Source organism: Miniopterus schreibersii (genome assembly GCF_964146895.1).
Source record: "Miniopterus schreibersii genome assembly, chromosome: 10".
Lineage (NCBI taxonomy): Eukaryota > Metazoa > Chordata > Mammalia > Chiroptera > Miniopteridae > Miniopterus > Miniopterus schreibersii.
Genome location: NC_138110.1, coordinates 65,028,254 through 65,046,066, shown reverse-complemented (window position 1 = coordinate 65,046,066; position 17,813 = coordinate 65,028,254). Strand labels below are relative to the sequence as shown.

Here is a 17,813-nt window from a genome sequence, read left to right as displayed (position 1 = left end):
TATGTCTCTGTTGCAGGTTCAATCCCCCGCCCCGGTGAGACTTGTGCAGGAGGCAACCAATCGATGTGTTGCTCTCCCATCCATGTCTCTCTATCTTTCTCCTTCTCCCTCCCTTCCACTCTCTCTGAAAATCGATGGAAACAATATCCTCCAATGAGGATTAAAAAAAAAAAAAAAGTCAGACACCTACAGGGTTAAAAGGTTTGGCCAAGATCATGTACAAATGCCTGAGTACATACCTGTCTCCAAAGCCAGTGCTCCCAAACTGAACCATAGGAAGATACCTGAACACTTTTCAGATGAGATTTTATTACTTTACTTGGTAACTTTGTGGGTATTTTACAATAGTCAGTATTTACAAAGTGTTTAAATCACACCTAAACTCAACTGTAATGGAGCCAGCTCTGCCTTGTTTAGCCAGGACGGGGTGAACATTGATTGGTTCAAAAATGACTCCTGCCTGCTACCCACCCCAAATCCAGTGACTTCGTATCTAAATCTTGCAGGCAGAGTATTGAGAGTGTGATGAACTTACTTTCAAATGCAGTTGTCACTCCTGTATTTGCTGGACTTCACAGGGCATTAAAAAAGAAAGAAAAAAAGAAATAGCTTCCTCAAAAACACTGTGAGATGCTTAGTCCACTTGGGATACTATATCAAAAATACCATAGACTGGGTGGCTTAGACAACAAACACATCAGTTCTGGAGGCTGGGAAGTCCAAGATCAAGGGGCTGGCAGATTCAGTGTCTGTTAAGGGCCGCTTCCTAGTTCATAGATGTAGTCTTCTCGCTATGTCCTCACATGGCAGAAGGAGCAAGGGAGCTCTCTGGGGTCTGCTTTAAAAGAGCACTAACCCCATTTCTAAAGGCTTCACTCTTATGACCTAATCACCTTCCAAAGACCCCACCTCCAAATCTCCAAATACCATCACATTGGGGATTAGGTTTTAATATATGAATGGGGGCAGGAGGGTACATAAACATTTAGTCAATAGCAGATCTCAACCATTAAGATGGCTATTATTAAAACAAACAAACAGAAAATGGCAAGTGTTTGGGTCAAATAAAACTAGCTATATTATCTTTTGCTGTTGATTGCATCCCACCCCATTTCATGAGTAGAATTCACTGATTATTATCTATTTATTACTAGAAGGGCAAGTCCAAAGAGTGATCTATATGCCAGGCTGCTTCCCCAGTGAGGGCCTTGGAGCCCTCCTCCCCAGTAAAGCCCATCTCTAGGCAGGTGGCCCATGTCTGCAGGCCAGTGCTCCAAGGAAGGCTGTGGTTCATGTGGTTCACATGTGATGACTCAGCAACCACCAGCTCATATTTCCTCCAGAGAACAAAGTCAGGCCCAAAGATAGTGCCAGAGGGCCCCAAAAAGGGACATGTTCTCATGTCTGAGTCCCTTCAGGGAACTCTTCAAAACTGAAAAACAAAATATAATCCCTGCCTTTACAATTTCATTTCAAATAAGTTTCTAAACTGCTACTTTTAAACTATTTTATATTTTCATCTGTCAGATTTATTACAAAAAATATATACTCAATAAAGTTGGGGAATTATATATGTCCATACACTTCATTTAAGGGAAAACAGGCATGTTTGATGAAGAAAATCAAAATCTGTACTCATAATGCCACCACCCAGGAGAAACTGCTAGTGATACTCGTGTCTTCTAGTGTTTTCTTTTCCTCTGGCTTCCTGGAGTCCCCCTTGCCTTGACCAGTCATGTGAGATGGTTCAAGTCATGATCTAGAATATAATGGGATCTCTAGTATGAGCTCTTACCTCTCAGGGGTCTCAGGAGGAGGGGGCTTGGACCATGGCCGCTCATGGGTTAGTCCCTGCTGCATCCAACTCCTCCAGAGCTGTCCAGCCCCTGTGGTCAGCATGGACCCCTCATCAGCCTCAGGGCAATGTGTTGCTGGTTAACTGCCACTCAGGGCTGCCATCTGCTATTCATTTCTGAGAACCACTGACATAAGTTGCTTGGCAGCAGACATTGATTGATTGATTTTTAATTCTCACCAGAGGACATTTTTTCCATCGCTTTTCAATGGAAGAGAGAGAGGGCAGAAGAGGGAAACATCAATATGAGAGAGACACAGCACCACATGGCTCTGTCTCAACATCTGGTTGATACAGGAACAGAGTCTGGCTGCTGAAACTGGCTCTAGATCCTCACATCTTTGTGTCCTTGCTGTCAGCAGAAGTGGCAGTGGGAAGATGGCCTTTACCCTCCAAATCTCTGATGGGGCACCTAATTGTCAGACCTTAGTTTATAGTCGTAACTCTAGCTACAAAGGAGTCTGGGCAATGTAGGTTTTTTCTTTCCAGCCTCCGCAAAATAGAGGAAAGCACCTTGTAGGGAAGTAGAGGGAGCCAGTTGTATCAGTTGGATTTGCAAGTAAGAAAGCTACCCTAAAACATATGAGCAACCATTTATTCAGCTCAGTTCTGAGTTAATTTCAGAGCATGGTAAATAGGGTTCTAAGGTCAGAAGGCTTGCATTGTGAAATCCAGAGACTGGGTTTACCTAATTCTTGGCCAACCAGTAGGGCCCATGATGTTTTAAAGGAGTCATCCTAACGTGAGGGGGAAAGCAGCTACTTCATTAAACAAAAACATTCATTCTATTTATCCTTACAGCAGCTCATTGTATGCCAATTGTACCTCATAAAACTGTAAACATTTTCCCAAAAAGGGGGGATATGTTAATTTTAATGTGATTAATAGAAAAGATGCAATTTTTTTTCCATCTAAGTTTGCAGAATCTCCTGAATTCTACGCATGGATCCTTTGAAGGTCTGTGACTCCAAGGTCCTATCATTGTCCCAATATTACCCTGACAATAACAATTTTTTCCCCGCATTCAGGGAAAAAAAAACTTTTTCTTGGGTAGAACATGCATTTTTAAAAATGTATCTTTATTGATTTGAGAGAGAGGAAGGAAGAGGGAGAGGAGAGTTGAAACATCAATGATGGGAGTCATTGATTGGCTGCCTCCTGCACGCCAGACTGGGGATTGAACCTGCAACCCGGGCATGTGCCCTGACCAGGAATTGAACCTCGATCTCCTGGATCATAGGTCGATATTCAACTGCTGAGCCATGCCTGGCAGGCAGAACATGTATTTATGTATTCCATGAAACACTCAAAGTTTAGGTCAGTGGGAAATAATTTTGATCAAAGAATTGTACCTTTCCTTCTCACACACCTCACTTTGTATTAGGAAATGACATTGTAATTCATTTCACTATATTACAAAACATTTGCAAGAAAATATTAAAAGCCCTGGCCGGTGTGTCTCGGTTGGATTGTCGTCTAGTACACCGACAGGTCATGGGTTGGGCTCCTGGTCAAGGCACATACCCAGGTTGCAGGCTTGGTTAGGGCATGTGTGGGAGGCAACAGATCAATGTTTCTCTCATGTTGATGTTTCTGTCTCTCCTCCCCCCACCTTCCTCTCCCTAAAAGCAATAAAAAAAATAAAACTCAAACACAAAAGGCAAGATGGGGTAAAATAAACTGTTTTTCCCCAAAAATGTCTGTGTGATCACACATTACCTTGAGTTGTCATAGTTCTTTGATCTTTAATTTGAAGCAGTTCCCTGTTTTGAAGAAGACAGGCCAGAATTTCCCTCTATGTGAGTTTGTGGTTTCTTCCTGATCAAATTCAGGTAAGCACTGTTGAATGTCAGAAGTGATTGTGTGTCCTTCTTGCACATCAGGAGGCAGGACATCATTTGTCTAATTACTGAGGATGCTCACTTTGATCACTTGGTAAAGGGAGTGCCCTCCACATTTCTCCTCTGTAGATTTACTATTTCTCCATTTTAAAATTTATTTTAAGGGTACGTTTATTAAAGCTGGGAACAGCCCCGCCAGTGTGGCTCAGCAGTTGAGCATTGACCTAGGATCCAGGTGATCCGGGTTCGATTCCCAGTCAGGGCACATGCCCGGGTTGTGGGCTCAATCCCCAGCCGGGGGCATGCAGGAGGCAGCCAATCAGTGACTTTCTTACCATTGATGTTTCTCTCCCTCCCCTTTCCTCTCTCTGAAATCAACAAAGACATATTAAAAAAAATAAAAAAAAAAATAAAAAAGGACTGACAGGTACTCCTATATACTCTTAAAAAAAATTTTTTTTTAAAAAAAGCTGGGGACAGTGAAATAAGGGCTTAGGACAGGAGAATCAACAGGAGAGAGTCTAGGTGGGGTGCCTTTGGCTTTCTAGAAATGTTATGGGAAAGAAATGAGCCAAGGCGGGCTGCTTTAGCTCACCGGGGAGTCAGAGAAAAGGGGGCCTTGGAAACAGGTTCAGGAATTAGCCCACGACGAGCTGCAGCTGCCCACTGCTACACTGGTTGCAAGCCTTGTGGGGTCCCCTAGGGTTTAGGAGATGCATGCCTGTGGGGAAGAAGAGGGGAAGGGAAAGGCATAAGCATGCTCCCAGGTGGGAGAGCATGCCACCATTTCCGCATTTTAAAGCATATATACTTTTGTTAATTTTTAGAGAGGAAGGTAGAGGGAGAGAAACATCAGTTGGCTGCTGCCTGCATGTCCCCTGCCAGGGTTCAATCGGGAATTGAACCGGCAACCTTTTGGTGCATGGGTTGATGCCCAACCGAGCCACACCAACAAGGGCTGTCAAAAAAACAAACAAACAAAAAATAAGGGCTGTCAGAGAATTTTAATGTCCTTTTACTTCTGATCAAGTCTCACTCCCAAGCAACACCTAGATAGTAAATGTTCTGCTCCCAGCTCTGGCTTAAGGTGGAAGCTTTGCTGGTTCAAAGACTTCTAGACCTTCAAGGCTTATATAATCGGGGTGGACATAGGTGTCTGTCATTCTGACCACTGCTAGGCTTTGCAAACTCAGGAGACTGTTTCAGAGAAGGGAGTTCTGATCACTTTACTCACCTTTTCTAGAGGCAGAAACCATAGGCCTGTGGCAATGCCCAATCATAACTGCCTTCTTTCAGAACATTAAGGAGAAAGATCATTTCTAGTCATTGGTAGTGATGTAGAAGGCAAGCCAACATAACTTATGTAGCAGGAAACTTGCAAATGTTACATGATTGCTTCCTTTGCTGTCATAAGCAGTTTATCATTTCAGAAAGGGACATGTAGTCCTGGGCTACCATCCTTGAGTGATAACAGACACAGTCTATTGTTTCTATTTGCTTCCCAGGAGAAAGAAAAAGTTGTTACATGGTAATATTGCGGAGACCCTGGCCCCAGGGGTCTCCTATAAACCACTTATTCATTCATGCATTCATTGATTCACTTGTTCAGCATATACTGGGTGCCTGCTATGTGCCAGGTGCTGTGCCAGGTGTTAATGTAGCAGAGACACAGTATAAACCCTCCTGGAGGTTTAACCTGATGGGGAAAGGAAACAATAAGTAACACACAAATAAACATATGCAATGGAGTGGGGTAGGTGGAGAAAGCTGTTAAAAAATTAGTACAGCTATACTTGCCTCTTAAGGGTAATGTATGATCATCTCTGGAAGGAAATACCTTTTTATGGTCCAGCTTACAGGCATTAGTGGGGAAGGAAGTCTTCTTGTGAATTTAATCATGCCCCATAAGAGTTTGTGATTTCAAAGCAAAATTGAAAATCTGCTTTGAGCTTATGAAGATGGACCCCCAGAACAGTCTTTTCAGCCTTTCTCTCTCCTTTTTTTTTTCTTTTTTTTCAGATTTTTCATTGACTTTCTAGAGAGAGAGGAAGGGAGGAGAAAGAGAGAAACATCGATGCGAGAGGGAAATATCGATCGGCTGCCTCCCGCACACCACCCACCAGGGATCAAGTCTACAACCCAGGGATGCATCCCAACCAGGAATCTAACCGGCAACCCCCTGGTGCATGGGAGGACACCCAAGCAACCAAGTCGCACTGGCCAGGGCTCTTTCTCTTTTTAAAGTGGTCACAGCTAAGCTACCATAATGTAGGCCTGGTACCAAGTTGGGTTGGGGAACAGCCTTAAACTGCTCAGTATAAACAGGAAAGAAGGAATGAACAGGAATGAAATGAGGGTGCTGGAGGCTAGAACACAGGAGGGAAACAGGGAAGTTATTGTTTAATGGGGACAGAGTTTCTGTTTCAGATCATATAAACAGATACAATATTGTGAATGTACTTAATGCCACAGAACTGTACACCTAAAAATGGTTAAAATGGTTAATGTTCAATTTTATGCTATATGTATTTTACATGAAATGAAAACAGTTTTTAATAAAAAATAAAAAAAAGGGAACAGCCTGAAAGTAGATGGTAGGCTGAGGCTCCAGAGTGGAAGGGAGGAGAATGGGAGGAAGGGAGAGCTAGGAATGATAGGACCCCTCTGGGGGAAATGAGCAAGACACTTAGGGAGTAGAAGTATCTAACAATCAATCTTAAGTTTTTTGCTCTCTCACTTTTAGGATAACTCTCCTCTATCCCCCTAAACTTTAGTAAAAGTCTGCTATATCCAAATGCCTGGGAAAGAGAGAGCAGGGCAAAGAAATGGGAGGAGCCACATGCCCTGAGACCCAAGTGAGACTGACAGTGCCACTGAAGCAGAAGAAGAGGAACAGTGATGCCGAAAAGACATATGATGTGCTGGGCAGTACTGAGGATCCCCTGCAGGAGGAGGGCTCAAGGAACTGGCACTGTCATACTAAGGAATGGACCAGCTCCACCGGCAGGGAGGGCCTGGAACCACCAGGAGGCAGAGATCAGAGTCTCATGAACTTCATAGCCTGTGGGCGCTCTCTTAGGTTAAGGTGGTTAAACTAGGTTTAACTGGATTAAACTGCATCCAGTGGGGCCTTTGCACTGCAGTAAAAATAAGAGATACATCTTCAGGAAGTGAATTTTATTTTCTGGTGCTTTTTGGGAACTGCCAATTTAAAAGGATTAGGGGGCCTGGAGGGGAGATGGCAGAGGTCAATTGGGGGAAAAGGGGGGAGAAAGGGGGGCATCTGTAATATTTTCAACAATAAAGATAAATTTTAAATAAATAAGAGGATTAGGGGCGAGGAGAGAGCTATGGATGATAGGAAAAGGAGAGCCGACTAGTACCTAACTGGAATCCCTGAAGAAACAAAAACAATGCAATATAATAGCTATTTAAAGATATAATTCAGGAAAATGTTTCAATGTTTCTCTCTCTTTCTCTCTCTCTCTTTCCCTTCCTCTCTCTAAAAATCAATAGAAACATATCCTCTGGTGAAGATTAAAAACAAAAAACTGTCTTGTGCTGGAAAAAAACCAAGAAGGCATCTGAAACCGCTTCCCAAGTGACCTTTGACACGCTTTCCTTCAATAGAATACTAAAAATCGCGCCCAGGGATGGAGACTTAACATTGAAATGATACATGCAATGTATGGCTAGGCATGTTCCAAGCATGTTTGGGAACTGCGCATGCTCCCTTGGAAATCTGAGAACTCTCCACCCTTCCTTGGGAATCTCTGCCCCTGAGGCTGCCTAACTACTCCCCCTGACCCCCAAACCCTTTAGGACTTCCCTAATGCCCCAGAATACGGGAGAGGGGATCTTTTGAGCACAACTCGCCCTTCTTAATTCCTTGGCCAAAGAATAAACTTTCTGATCTGCTTTACCAAACAGTTTCGTTGTATTGGCGCAAGCAACACTGAGCAGAACCACAACAATTTTGGGTCCCTGACCCATAGGGGTCAGTGACAAAATCATATAGGTGGTGCTTTTAATTCAAAATGAGAAAGATAACATCATCCAGGCCAGACTTCTTGCACCCACCTGAGGATACCTTCTCTTCCAGCAGATGAAGGAAGCCCATGATTATCTTGAGGCTGCCTGGAAGGCATGGGCTGGGCCCAAAAGGGGCTACAGAATCCCCCTGAACGACTGACATATTTATGAACCCAGTCTGAGTAAGTCATGTGGCAGCTCCAGGCACAGAATGTTCTATGATTCCACCCCTCCACCTTCTGCCTTGCCCCCTTTTCTGCCAGCTTGTCCCATCTACTTGTCCTGGGTGTGGCAGCACAGCAGAGCTGGGAGCAGGCTGGGTAGGAGGTGGATGCCAAGTTGCACCTTGCCGTGTGTCCGAACATCTTTGTCCTTCCTCCATGCCCTCTTGGAAAGTCCCGTTCAGTGAGGGGTCAGCGGGGCCAGGCAGCACTGAATTCCTTCTCCAGACCCTGGACAAACTGATCATTGAGGAAGAGCAGCTGACCATGGGGCAGGAAGCGGACAAGGATGCCCTCAATTCGATCAGCCCGCAGCAGGAGATTGGTGCCAGGGGCCAGCAGCCGGAGGTGGTCGAGAAGGAGGCGTGCCAGCAGCCTGAGTGTGCCCTCAGCAAGCAGCAGGTTCTCGTGGGCATCCAGCACCAGGGCGAAGCCTAATGAGAACACACCCAGCCACACCACCGTCCGAGGCTCCTGGAAAGGGTCCCCTGCCGCCAGGCGGAAGGCCCCTCGGGGGGCCTCATGCAGGGGCACTGGCTCATCTGAAGACTGGGGCTGCAGGTCTATGGGAGGCCTGCCAGATGCCTGCTGCTGCAGCCGGCACATGGACTCCACCTGCCTGGGAAGAGTGGGTGGGTCATCAACTTCTGTCATCCTCATGATCACCCCTGGAGCTGGGAGCTGCTATTATCTCCATATCTCAGATGTAGAAACTGAGCCCCAAAGAGACTAAATGACCTGTCCAGGGCCACAGAGAAGGAAGTGTGAGCTGGAACAGAAATCCAGGCTCCAGCCGCCAGGCCCTGAACGATTTCACTTAGTGTGGCCAAGAGAAGGCAGATTTTGAACACAGCTCCTAGGGCTGGAAAAGGGCATTAAGGGAAGAAATCCTGACCCACCTGCTTCACAGAGGCCTCCTCAACATAAAGAAAAGCAACAAATGAGAAGCAGTGTAAAAGCCACATCCAACCTGGGCTGTCCAAACTCTCTAACCACTTCCCATTCTGCAGCCCTCTCCAAATAAAAAGGAAAGGCCTTTCATTTGGCCACCCCAACTTTTGAAAGCACTCTCTCATCCCTCCTGAATTGCCCTCCAATTTGGGCTGTGCACAGGCTGGTCTTAAAGGAATGTGTTTGGTTTTCTGTGCCACAGGAGGAAGCAGAGGCCCAGAGGAAGAAGGGGATGGCAGGAGTCTGACACAGGACTATCCCAGAGTGTTAATCCCCCACCCAGAATGCACAGACCAGGAGATTTTGGCACCTGCTGACTTCGCCTGGGATGGGAAGGTCCAAGGCCAGACAACTCAGTTTGAGTGTCTCTCAAACTGAACTCTGGATCCCAGGCTTTTGGAAGGCCCTGAGCGTAAAGAGTTTCCATGTACCATGTTCTCTCTCCTACTTAGAGATGTATAAAGCCTCCAGGCACACTAGAGGCCCTGACAAGTCTTGCACTGTGAAGCATGTCTAATCTGTGCTGGTGTTTGGTTTGCCTGCCTACAGTCAAATCCCAGCTCTATTGCTTTCTAAGTGCATAACCTTGTGCAGGTTAAGTTCCTTAAACTCTCTGTACTTCAGTTTAGTCATCTGCAAGATGGGGATAATAACTGTATGTACCTCAAAAGACTGTTACAAGGATTAAATGAGTTCATATACATGAAATGCTCAAAACATAAATGCTTAGCATGTATTCAAGCTCAATAAATGTTAACTATAATAGTAATAATAGCATTATTATTTTCTTTAACCCTTTTTCACATAACATTTGTGAACAACTGTAAAAGGCTCTTTAGAAAATGCTACTCTAAACTTCCTCTCTGATTCTTAGTCCCCCTGTTTCTTGTGCCCCCCAGAAAACCTATCACAAATGTGTTCAATGAAGATGTGGGGCTGGACTGGGCTGGGTGGTTACCTGGCCACTGCCAAAATCTGCTCCTTACGGAGGAGCCTGTCCCTCTCAGCACCGTGTGGTCGTGGGTCATCGGGTGAATTCTCGGCACCAAAGACGCAGGAGTAGAGCACCCGGCAAAGGCCCGTGTCCTCAGCCTGTGGGGCCCTCAAGGTGTGGATGAGGAAGGCGTGGACCATGGCTCCAGGGTGGGTACTACAGGGAAGCCAGATACCTCAATGAGATGAGTGTAAAACCCCAAGAGGGGAAGCAACCACAGAAAGGGTCTGGCCTAGCAAGGTCTGGTAGTATGTTTGGAGGCTGGTGTGGCTGGTCACAGGTCCTCCTCAGCCACCCAAGACACACCCCAGCCTCTGAATAACAGTCTGGTCAGCACCACCTCTGCCCATTACAGCCTGGGGGTGAAGAAACCTGACAACCTCAGCCAGGCGTCTTCAAAAGGGTTGAAGTCAGGAGAGTCAAGGGAAGCTGGGGAGCTGCTCCAGACTGAAAGACTAGACAGACAAAACTGAAGGCAGCATGTGTTCCTGAATGGGATCCCAGGCCAAGAAAAACACAGTTTCAATAAAGGGCATTATTAGGACAACTGGAAGCATTAAATATAGACTACACATTAGATAACAGCTTTGATGAATATTTCCTGATTTTGAACATTGGGGTAATGTCCATCTTTCAGAAAATATGCACTGATATACCTCTAAACATAGAGGTAAAGGGGCATCACATCTGCAACTAACTTTATTATTAAGAGGGGTACGGGAGTTTTTTATTTAAAAATCCTTTCAATTTTCCCTATGTTTGAGATTATTTCAAAATAAAGACTAAATAATAATGATGATAAGGATGATCGTGATCATGATGGTGTCTGGCTGGCTCAGCAGCCAGCCAGCGTTCAAAGGCAGCGGGTACACAGTACGCAGATAAGTGTAGTTAAGGGTAAAAAGATCCTCGGTTTAAATTGGTTAAACAGGAAGAAGGTTCGCAAAGGCGCTGTCAGAACTGCAGCCCGCAGACCTGGTCCTGACCTCCAGTGACCCTCTAACCACAAGAAGAACACGTCATCAGCCCTCGCCTTGGCGTTTCCCCCACCGAGAAAAGGAAGCAGCAAAGACTCCTTGCGTCACTGCCTCGCGCAACCGTGCAGCGCAGTGCATTTTGGGGGTTGTAGTTCCTTGCTCCAGTCGGCCAGGCCTAAACCGGGCGCCGCACCCTGAGTGTGCTACCCCTTCAGCCCCGGGCCGCTCCCCTCGAGGCGTCGCACTCACCCCTCCTCTGGTCCCGCAGACTCCTAACAGGCCGCTTCCCTCGGCAGCGGGGCAGCAACGGCAGCTGCGCGGCCTCTAGGAGCCTGCGCACAGGCGTCGCGGGCGCGTGCACGAGGGCGACACAAGCAGGGTGGTGGCGTTCCAGGCGTTCTGATTTCTGGGCATCCGGCGCAGGCGACCTTCCTAATCGGACGAAAGATCCCGTCGCTCCGCCGGTCGTTGCCCACACCCGTCACTCCTGGCCGGGTTACGCTGGGTTCCGGCGTGAAGCCCTGGACCGGCCCAGCCCCAGTCCGCCGGCTCCGGTGGCCGCGAGGGGGCGCAGCGACCGGTCCCGCGGACCTTCAGAAAGAGGTCGGCTGGCCGCGTCGCCGCTAGAGGGCGGCGTTCAGGCCCCTGGTCCCTTCCGGCCCCGTGAGGCTCGCGGGGACCTGAACGTGGAGCCCGAGTTCTCAAACTGACCAATGTGCGTGGGAAACATTGGGGCGTCGGATAAAATGCGTATTCCTGGGAGTTACTACTTTGGGGGGAAATATGCATGTTTACGCGGTCCGCGGGGGGGGGGGTTCCTGGGCTGTGGGCTCCTGCACTGGGTTAAGACTCTGGCTCCGTTTGGAGTAGAGTGATTGAAACTCTGGTCCCAACCCTGTCACAGCTGCGTGTCCCTGGCGGGTCAGGCACTTCGCTGGGCCCCAGCGAAGCCCATAGGACTTAGTAGGCTAACTAGTTTTTCCTTTCACGCTCCAACCTCTAACGAGCTCCCTTCTGGTCATCAAAGGATAGTGAAGACACTTAGACCTTAAACTTGAAAGGGGCACAACCAGGTGCCAGGTTCCAGAGCCCTGCAGTGGGGTAAAAGCCCCAGTGAGGGTTTGGCCCGGAGCTGTTTGGGGCCCCGCAAGGTGCCTTGGGTCTCAGGGCCTGCCCTGGGTGCACTCCTCCCCGGCACAAATGCACACTCCTTTCCCTCCTGGCATGTGAACTGCTGGAGCCTCCCCAGGTGTGTCCCAGCCTTCTGTTTCCCCAAACCAACGCCCCCGCCTCGTCCGTTCCACCAGCGCACCGGCTGTTCCCGCGGCCTGCAAGGCTCTTTCCTCCCCTTTTTGTCCTTCAAATTGTGCTCAGACCAAAACTTAGGGGAAGCCTTCCTGTCCAAACTGCCCATTAGCCTTCAGGTGTCCCTTTTGCACCCAGGGTCTGCCTATGGTAGTGATGTCTCTCATGGAATCCAGCCTGGCTATGGAGCGCAGCTTCAGTCCCCAAGATCATACACAAAGCAGGCCTGGAGCCAACCTAAACACACTCCTTGATTACTGAAAAAATGGACAGGGCAGGGACCCTGGCTCCAGGGCCCTCCAAGGGCATGCACTCCGGGTCCTTCTGGCCATAGGCCTGGGCAGGGGGCCTAGAGGAGGTGGCCAGGGGCTGACCAGGGCATGTGGGCATTTTGACCACAAGTACGACACACAAATATATTTGTAGATGGAGGGGCAGGCCCAGAGAGTGTGGGGCCTCAGCCATAAGGCTGGGGGTGATGTTGGCTCAGTTCCTGGTCCCTGGTTCCTATCACTCTCAGCCAGGACTCATGTCTGCCAGCTGATTACAGCAGAGCTGGCAGAGGGCTCTGGTCACTGGGGGCTACCTGGCATCTGGAACACAGTATTCAGACCTCTGTCTACTCCTCAGGCAGTGAGTCCCATCCAAGTCCCAGGCCACCTGGGGGGCCAGCCTGTGTGAAGTGCATGGAGGAAACAGCAGTGAGAAGCTGGCCTGAATCACTATGCTGAAGGGAGTGGGGAACCCAAATGAAGTGGTATCCAGATAAGTGGGGCAGACTCAGGTGCCATTCCTGACTTTTTACAGCCCTCAGCCATGTGCCCCCTGGCTCAGTTGATTGGAGTGTCATCCCATACACAAAAAGGTGGTGGGTTCGATTCCCAGTCTGGGCACATACCCAGTTTGCAGGCTCAATCCCGGGTCAGGCAGCCAATCAAAGTGGTGATGTTTCTTTCCCCCCCCTTTCTCTCTCTTTCCCTCTCTCCCCCTCTCCCCCCCCCAAAAAAAATGAATTAAACAAAACAGCATGAATCAGGAATCATTAAAATTTAAAAAAACCATGTGTACCCCCTGACAATGGGCAAGGAGACACCTGATTGGTGGTGTTGCTCTTATACCAGTTACGGGCAAAACAGATGTACAGTCCTTAGCTCATTCTAGCTTGATGCCTGAGTTGGTGGCCAGAGCTGTTTTGTGCCTGGGGCACATAAAAAAACAAATAAACAATGCCCAGCCGGTGTGGCTCAGCAGTTGAGCCTCGACCCAAGAACCAGGAGGGCAGGGTTTGATTCCCTTCAGGGCACATGCCTGGGTTTCAGGCTCCATTTCCAGTCAGGGGTGTGTAGGAGGCAGCTGATCAATGATTCTCTCACATCATTAATGTTTCTCTCTCTTCCTCTCCCTTACTCTCTCTGAAATCATTAGAAACAAACCAACCAACCAAAAAAAGCCATGTGCTGAGGACAGTGAGTCAGGAAAGAGCCTAGGTCCCCAAGACGCCACAGAGCCTTCTTGCTGAGTGAGGAACACATGCTTTAATTTTGTTAAACTGCTGTGTGGGGGTTTCTCTTATGTGCAGCCTAACTCCTTCCTATGTGAGCCAGCATGTGAAATGGGCAGGATGGAGCATGGCACATAGTGGGCACTTAGTAAATCAATAAATGCCTGCAACTATTAATCCAGAGGCTGAACAGGAAAGCAGAGATGGAAAGCAAGTAGGCCCTTCTGGTCTGGTGGCAGCCCAGAGGCAGGCAGAGGAACAGGCTGAACTTCCCAGTTCTTCCTGGGGTTATAAGACCCGCCCTGAAGACAAAATGGAACAATCTAAGTGTGTTGGGGCAATATGTGTATATGTTCATGTGTGTGAGGCTTTTATAGTAGTTACCCTAGAGATTGCAGCAGGGCTAGGCCCACAGTTAATATGTAGAGATGTGGGTTTGTGGGATATGGATAGATGGATGTGTGTGTGTGCGCTTGTGAGAGAGAGACAGACAGACAAAAGAAGGGGAAAATGTAAAATTAAATAAAGCACAACAAAAAAAATTAAAGGAGCCTGAAGGAAGCAGACATATGGCTGGATTTGAAGCCAGGCCCACCTGCCTACATGGAACTGGGGGTGGGGCATGCCTTCCTGTCATTTTCTCTCCCCTCCCTCTGGCTCTGGGCAGAGGTGACCATAGCCTGATTCCCCAACCCTGCTCTTCTCAGTGGCTTTCTGAGCTTGGTGGGTTGCCTACAGACCCTCACATTGGCCCCTTCCCCACACCCCAACTCTCCTCTGCTTTCTACTCAGGTCAGGGTGAGACCTGCCCCACAGTGGCAGGCAGCTTGGTGCTAGCCTCTTCTGATCCCCCTTGATATCCACCACTAGGATGCACTTGTTGACCATTACTGATTCAATTTGGAAAGCAGGTTCCCCACCTACCCAAACACAGCAGGGTCCTGAATCACTGATGGGCAGCCTGGCTTGGGAAGTTCTGCTGCTTCTCCCAGACGTCAGGACCAACCCCCAGGTCCTGTTTACATACCTCCAGAGACAGGGAGCTACTCCCCAAGGACAGCCCTATTGGTTTTTGACAGCTGGAAACCCTTATGAATGGTCTTCATAGGCCCTGAGACTTCAGGCCATACCAATCAAGCCACCACCTACTTCTGGACTTGGGCAGTGAATTTTTTTAGTGACTCCCTGTTAAGGATATCTAGCCATTTCTAACAGATTAGAGCAAGAAACTAGGAGCGAGAAAGGATCTGCTTTTTTGAGAATCCAGGCCAGCTGAGACTGAGTGGATATGGTTGCCCTAGAATAAAGGGGACCAAAGTCGGGCAAGACTTCTCCTTCATTCACCTCCTGCTCCCTGAACCAGCTCAGAGATGACATTGCCCCATGGGCAGCCTCCCATGGGCCACCCAGATGGCTTCCTCCTCTGTCACCACCCAAACCCTCATTCACAGCCTCCTGTTACTTGGACTTGTGCAGTAGGCCATCTGCCTCCTACATGGGTTTTTCTCCTATAACCTATCACCCAGGGGCTTTTCCATATGCAGAAAAAGAGGAAACACCCAGGCTGTCCCCCTTTTAAAATTAATTTAATTTAATTTTTAAAAAATATATCTTTATTGATTTCAGAGAGAGGAAGGGAAAGGGAGCGAGAGAGAGAGAGAAACATCAATGATGAGAGTCATTGATCGGCTGCCTCCTGCACACCTCCTATTGGAGATCAAGCCCACAACCTGGGCATGTGCCCTGACCGGGAATCGAACTGCGATCTTCTGGATCATAGGTCGATGCTCAACAGCTGAGCCATGCCAGCCGGGCTGTCCCCATTTTTAAAATTAAGTAGTTTTTAGGCTCACCCTTTTACCTGTCTGATCCCCACATGCCCTAAGTAGTAACGGCCATAGCAGACTCTTATACAGCACTTGCTGTGGGCAGACCCTGTTCTGAGTGTTTTGCATACACCAACTCACTTGATCTAATCCACAACCCTTTGAAGAAGGGGCTTTATATCCATTTTTCAGGTGAGGAAATTGAGGCATAGCAAGGTAAGTAACTTTCCTGATCTTACACGTGTACTCAGGGAGGGGTGCATGTCAAAAGAGATTGATTTCAGCCTGCCCCCTGCCAATTGTGTTCCCCCTTCTTCCCCTGTCCCCTCAAGGTCACCCCAGGGGCTGGCTTAGCTCCTGCCCCCATCTCCAGGAGGCCGTAAGCCTAGCACTACTTAACCCCTACAACCCAAGCCTGGGAACTTCTTCCCACCCAGATTGGTTGACCTCCTTCCTCAGTGTTCCCAGTCCCAACCCAGGAATCTCCCTCCCCCAGTCCTCCCCTCAGGGAGCCCCAGGGCCCATGGAAGCAGTCTTGGCTGAGCCCCAGGAGGACTAGTCTAAGTGTGATTGGCCCTTTCAAACAGCCTGGCTTCCTGCAGGGCTGAGAGCCATGAGGCCCCACGAGGTGGCTCAGGCCCAGCCACGTGAGGCCCCTTCCCCTCCCGCTGCCCCCGGCCCCAATGACTCAGAGCCTGGCAGCTGCTGCCGTCACCCCCTCCCTGGGGTGTGGGCTGGGTGGGGCCGAGGCAACCCTAGCAGCGCTGCCTGACACCCACACAAGCTCCAGCCAGAGGTGGGTGGGATGGCTTCTTACCTTCCGTCCCATAACCAACTATCTTCTTAAACAATAGACTGAATAACCTCACATCTTCCACCATTCTCTCAGGCCTGACTTTCGGGGCTGCGAAACAGCCACTTCTCCATCATTACTCAACTTCCCTCTCCTGATTGTTTCCAGATCCCACGTGGCCATGGACCTCCTTGTCTAAACATCCTTCTGCACCAAGAGTTTATTGCCTCTGGAAAGTACGGTGCCTGTGTGTTCAGTTCCAGGGATAAAGACTTTTTAGAAATCATAAGTTTTCTAGATGGTTGTGAGCTGTCGTCAGTGGATGGATGCAAGCCAGTGACATACAGCCAATTAACTCCAGAGTCACTTTAACTTTTTTAAGAATCTGATGAGAAAAAAATCAAGACTAAGGCTAATATTTCAATACAGGAGAGTCAGAAAACAGGCTGGGGCCCGGCCAGGCGTGGCTCAGTGATTGAGCGTCGACGTAGGATACAGGCGATCAGGGTTTGATTCCCGGTCAGGGCACATGCCCGGGTTGCGGGCTTGATCAATGACTCTCCCATCATTGATGTTTCTATCTCTCTCTCTCCCCCTCCTTTCCTTTCTGAAATCAATAAAGATATATTTTTTAAAAAAAGAAAGAAAACAGGCTGAGTCTGTGATGCTCCAACCCCTGCTACTGCGGTGTCATGGCATGTAGATTCAGCCTTGACAACAGAGCTCTTTGTTATAAACAACAATTTTTTGGTTAAGAGAGAGATTAGCCCAGCTAGTGTGGCTCAGCAGTTGAGCATTGACCCATGAACCAAGAGATCACGGTTTGATTCCCGGTCAGGGCACATGCCCAGGTTGCTGGCATGATCCCCAGTAGGGGGCATGCTGGAGGCAGCCGATCAATGATGTTTCTCTCTCATCGATGTTTCTCTCTCTCCCTCTCCCTTCCTCTCTCTCTAAAAATAAATAAAAACTTTAAAAAAAAAAAAGAGAAAGAGAGCGATTGCCCAGCCAGGTGTGGCTCAGCGGTTAAGCGTCGACCTAGGATCCAGGAGATCGGGGTTTGATTCCCGGTCAGGGCACATGCCCGGGTTGCGGACTAGGCAACCGATCAATGACTCTCTCATCATTGATGTTCCTATCTCTCTCTCTCCCCCTCCTTTCCTCTCTCTGAAATCAATAAAGATATGTTTAAAAAAAAAAAAAAAAAAGAGCGATTAAAATTGATCAACTTTGATGAGACTATGGAGTAGCAGAACTCTCAGGCACTGCTGTTGGGGGGTAAGTTGGTGCAGCAACCCTGGAGAACTGTGTGGAAAATACTAAAACTGAACATACACACTATAACCCAGTAATTCCACTCCTGGGTATATTCTCAGTATAATTGAAATCGTCCCAAATAATCCACGGGCAGAATGAAAATGTTCTATATATCGATGGTAGTGGAGGCTACACAACTGTATGCATTTGTCAGAATTCATAGAACTGTACACTCAAAAGGGTGGATTTTACTGTATATA

At 48.1% G+C, this 17,813-nt stretch overlaps 1 protein-coding gene across 3 annotated transcripts; it reads right to left on the bottom strand.

Moving 5' to 3' along the window:
* Positions 1–4,083: 4,083 nt before the first annotated feature.
* On the bottom strand, positions 4,084–11,424 carry AP5S1 (adaptor related protein complex 5 subunit sigma 1). 3 transcript variants are annotated; one of them, XR_013999606.1, is made up of 4 exons: positions 11,121–11,424; positions 9,859–10,050; positions 7,777–8,568; positions 4,084–5,731 (listed from the first exon to the last, which is right to left on the bottom strand). XR_013999606.1 is itself a non-coding variant. In XM_081148355.1 (3 exons), the coding sequence occupies exons 2-3, from the start codon at positions 10,032–10,034 to the stop codon at positions 8,142–8,144; spliced, it is 603 nt and encodes a 200-aa protein (XP_081004481.1). In that variant the 5' UTR covers positions 10,035–10,050; positions 11,121–11,424; the 3' UTR covers positions 6,845–8,141. The 3 variants fall into 3 exon arrangements, 1 of the variants encoding a protein (XP_081004481.1); XR_013999607.1 differs by lacking the exon at positions 4,084–5,731 and adding an exon at positions 5,758–6,833; XM_081148355.1 differs by lacking the exon at positions 4,084–5,731 and having other exon boundaries at positions 6,845–8,568.
* Positions 11,425–17,813: the final 6,389 nt, after the last annotated feature.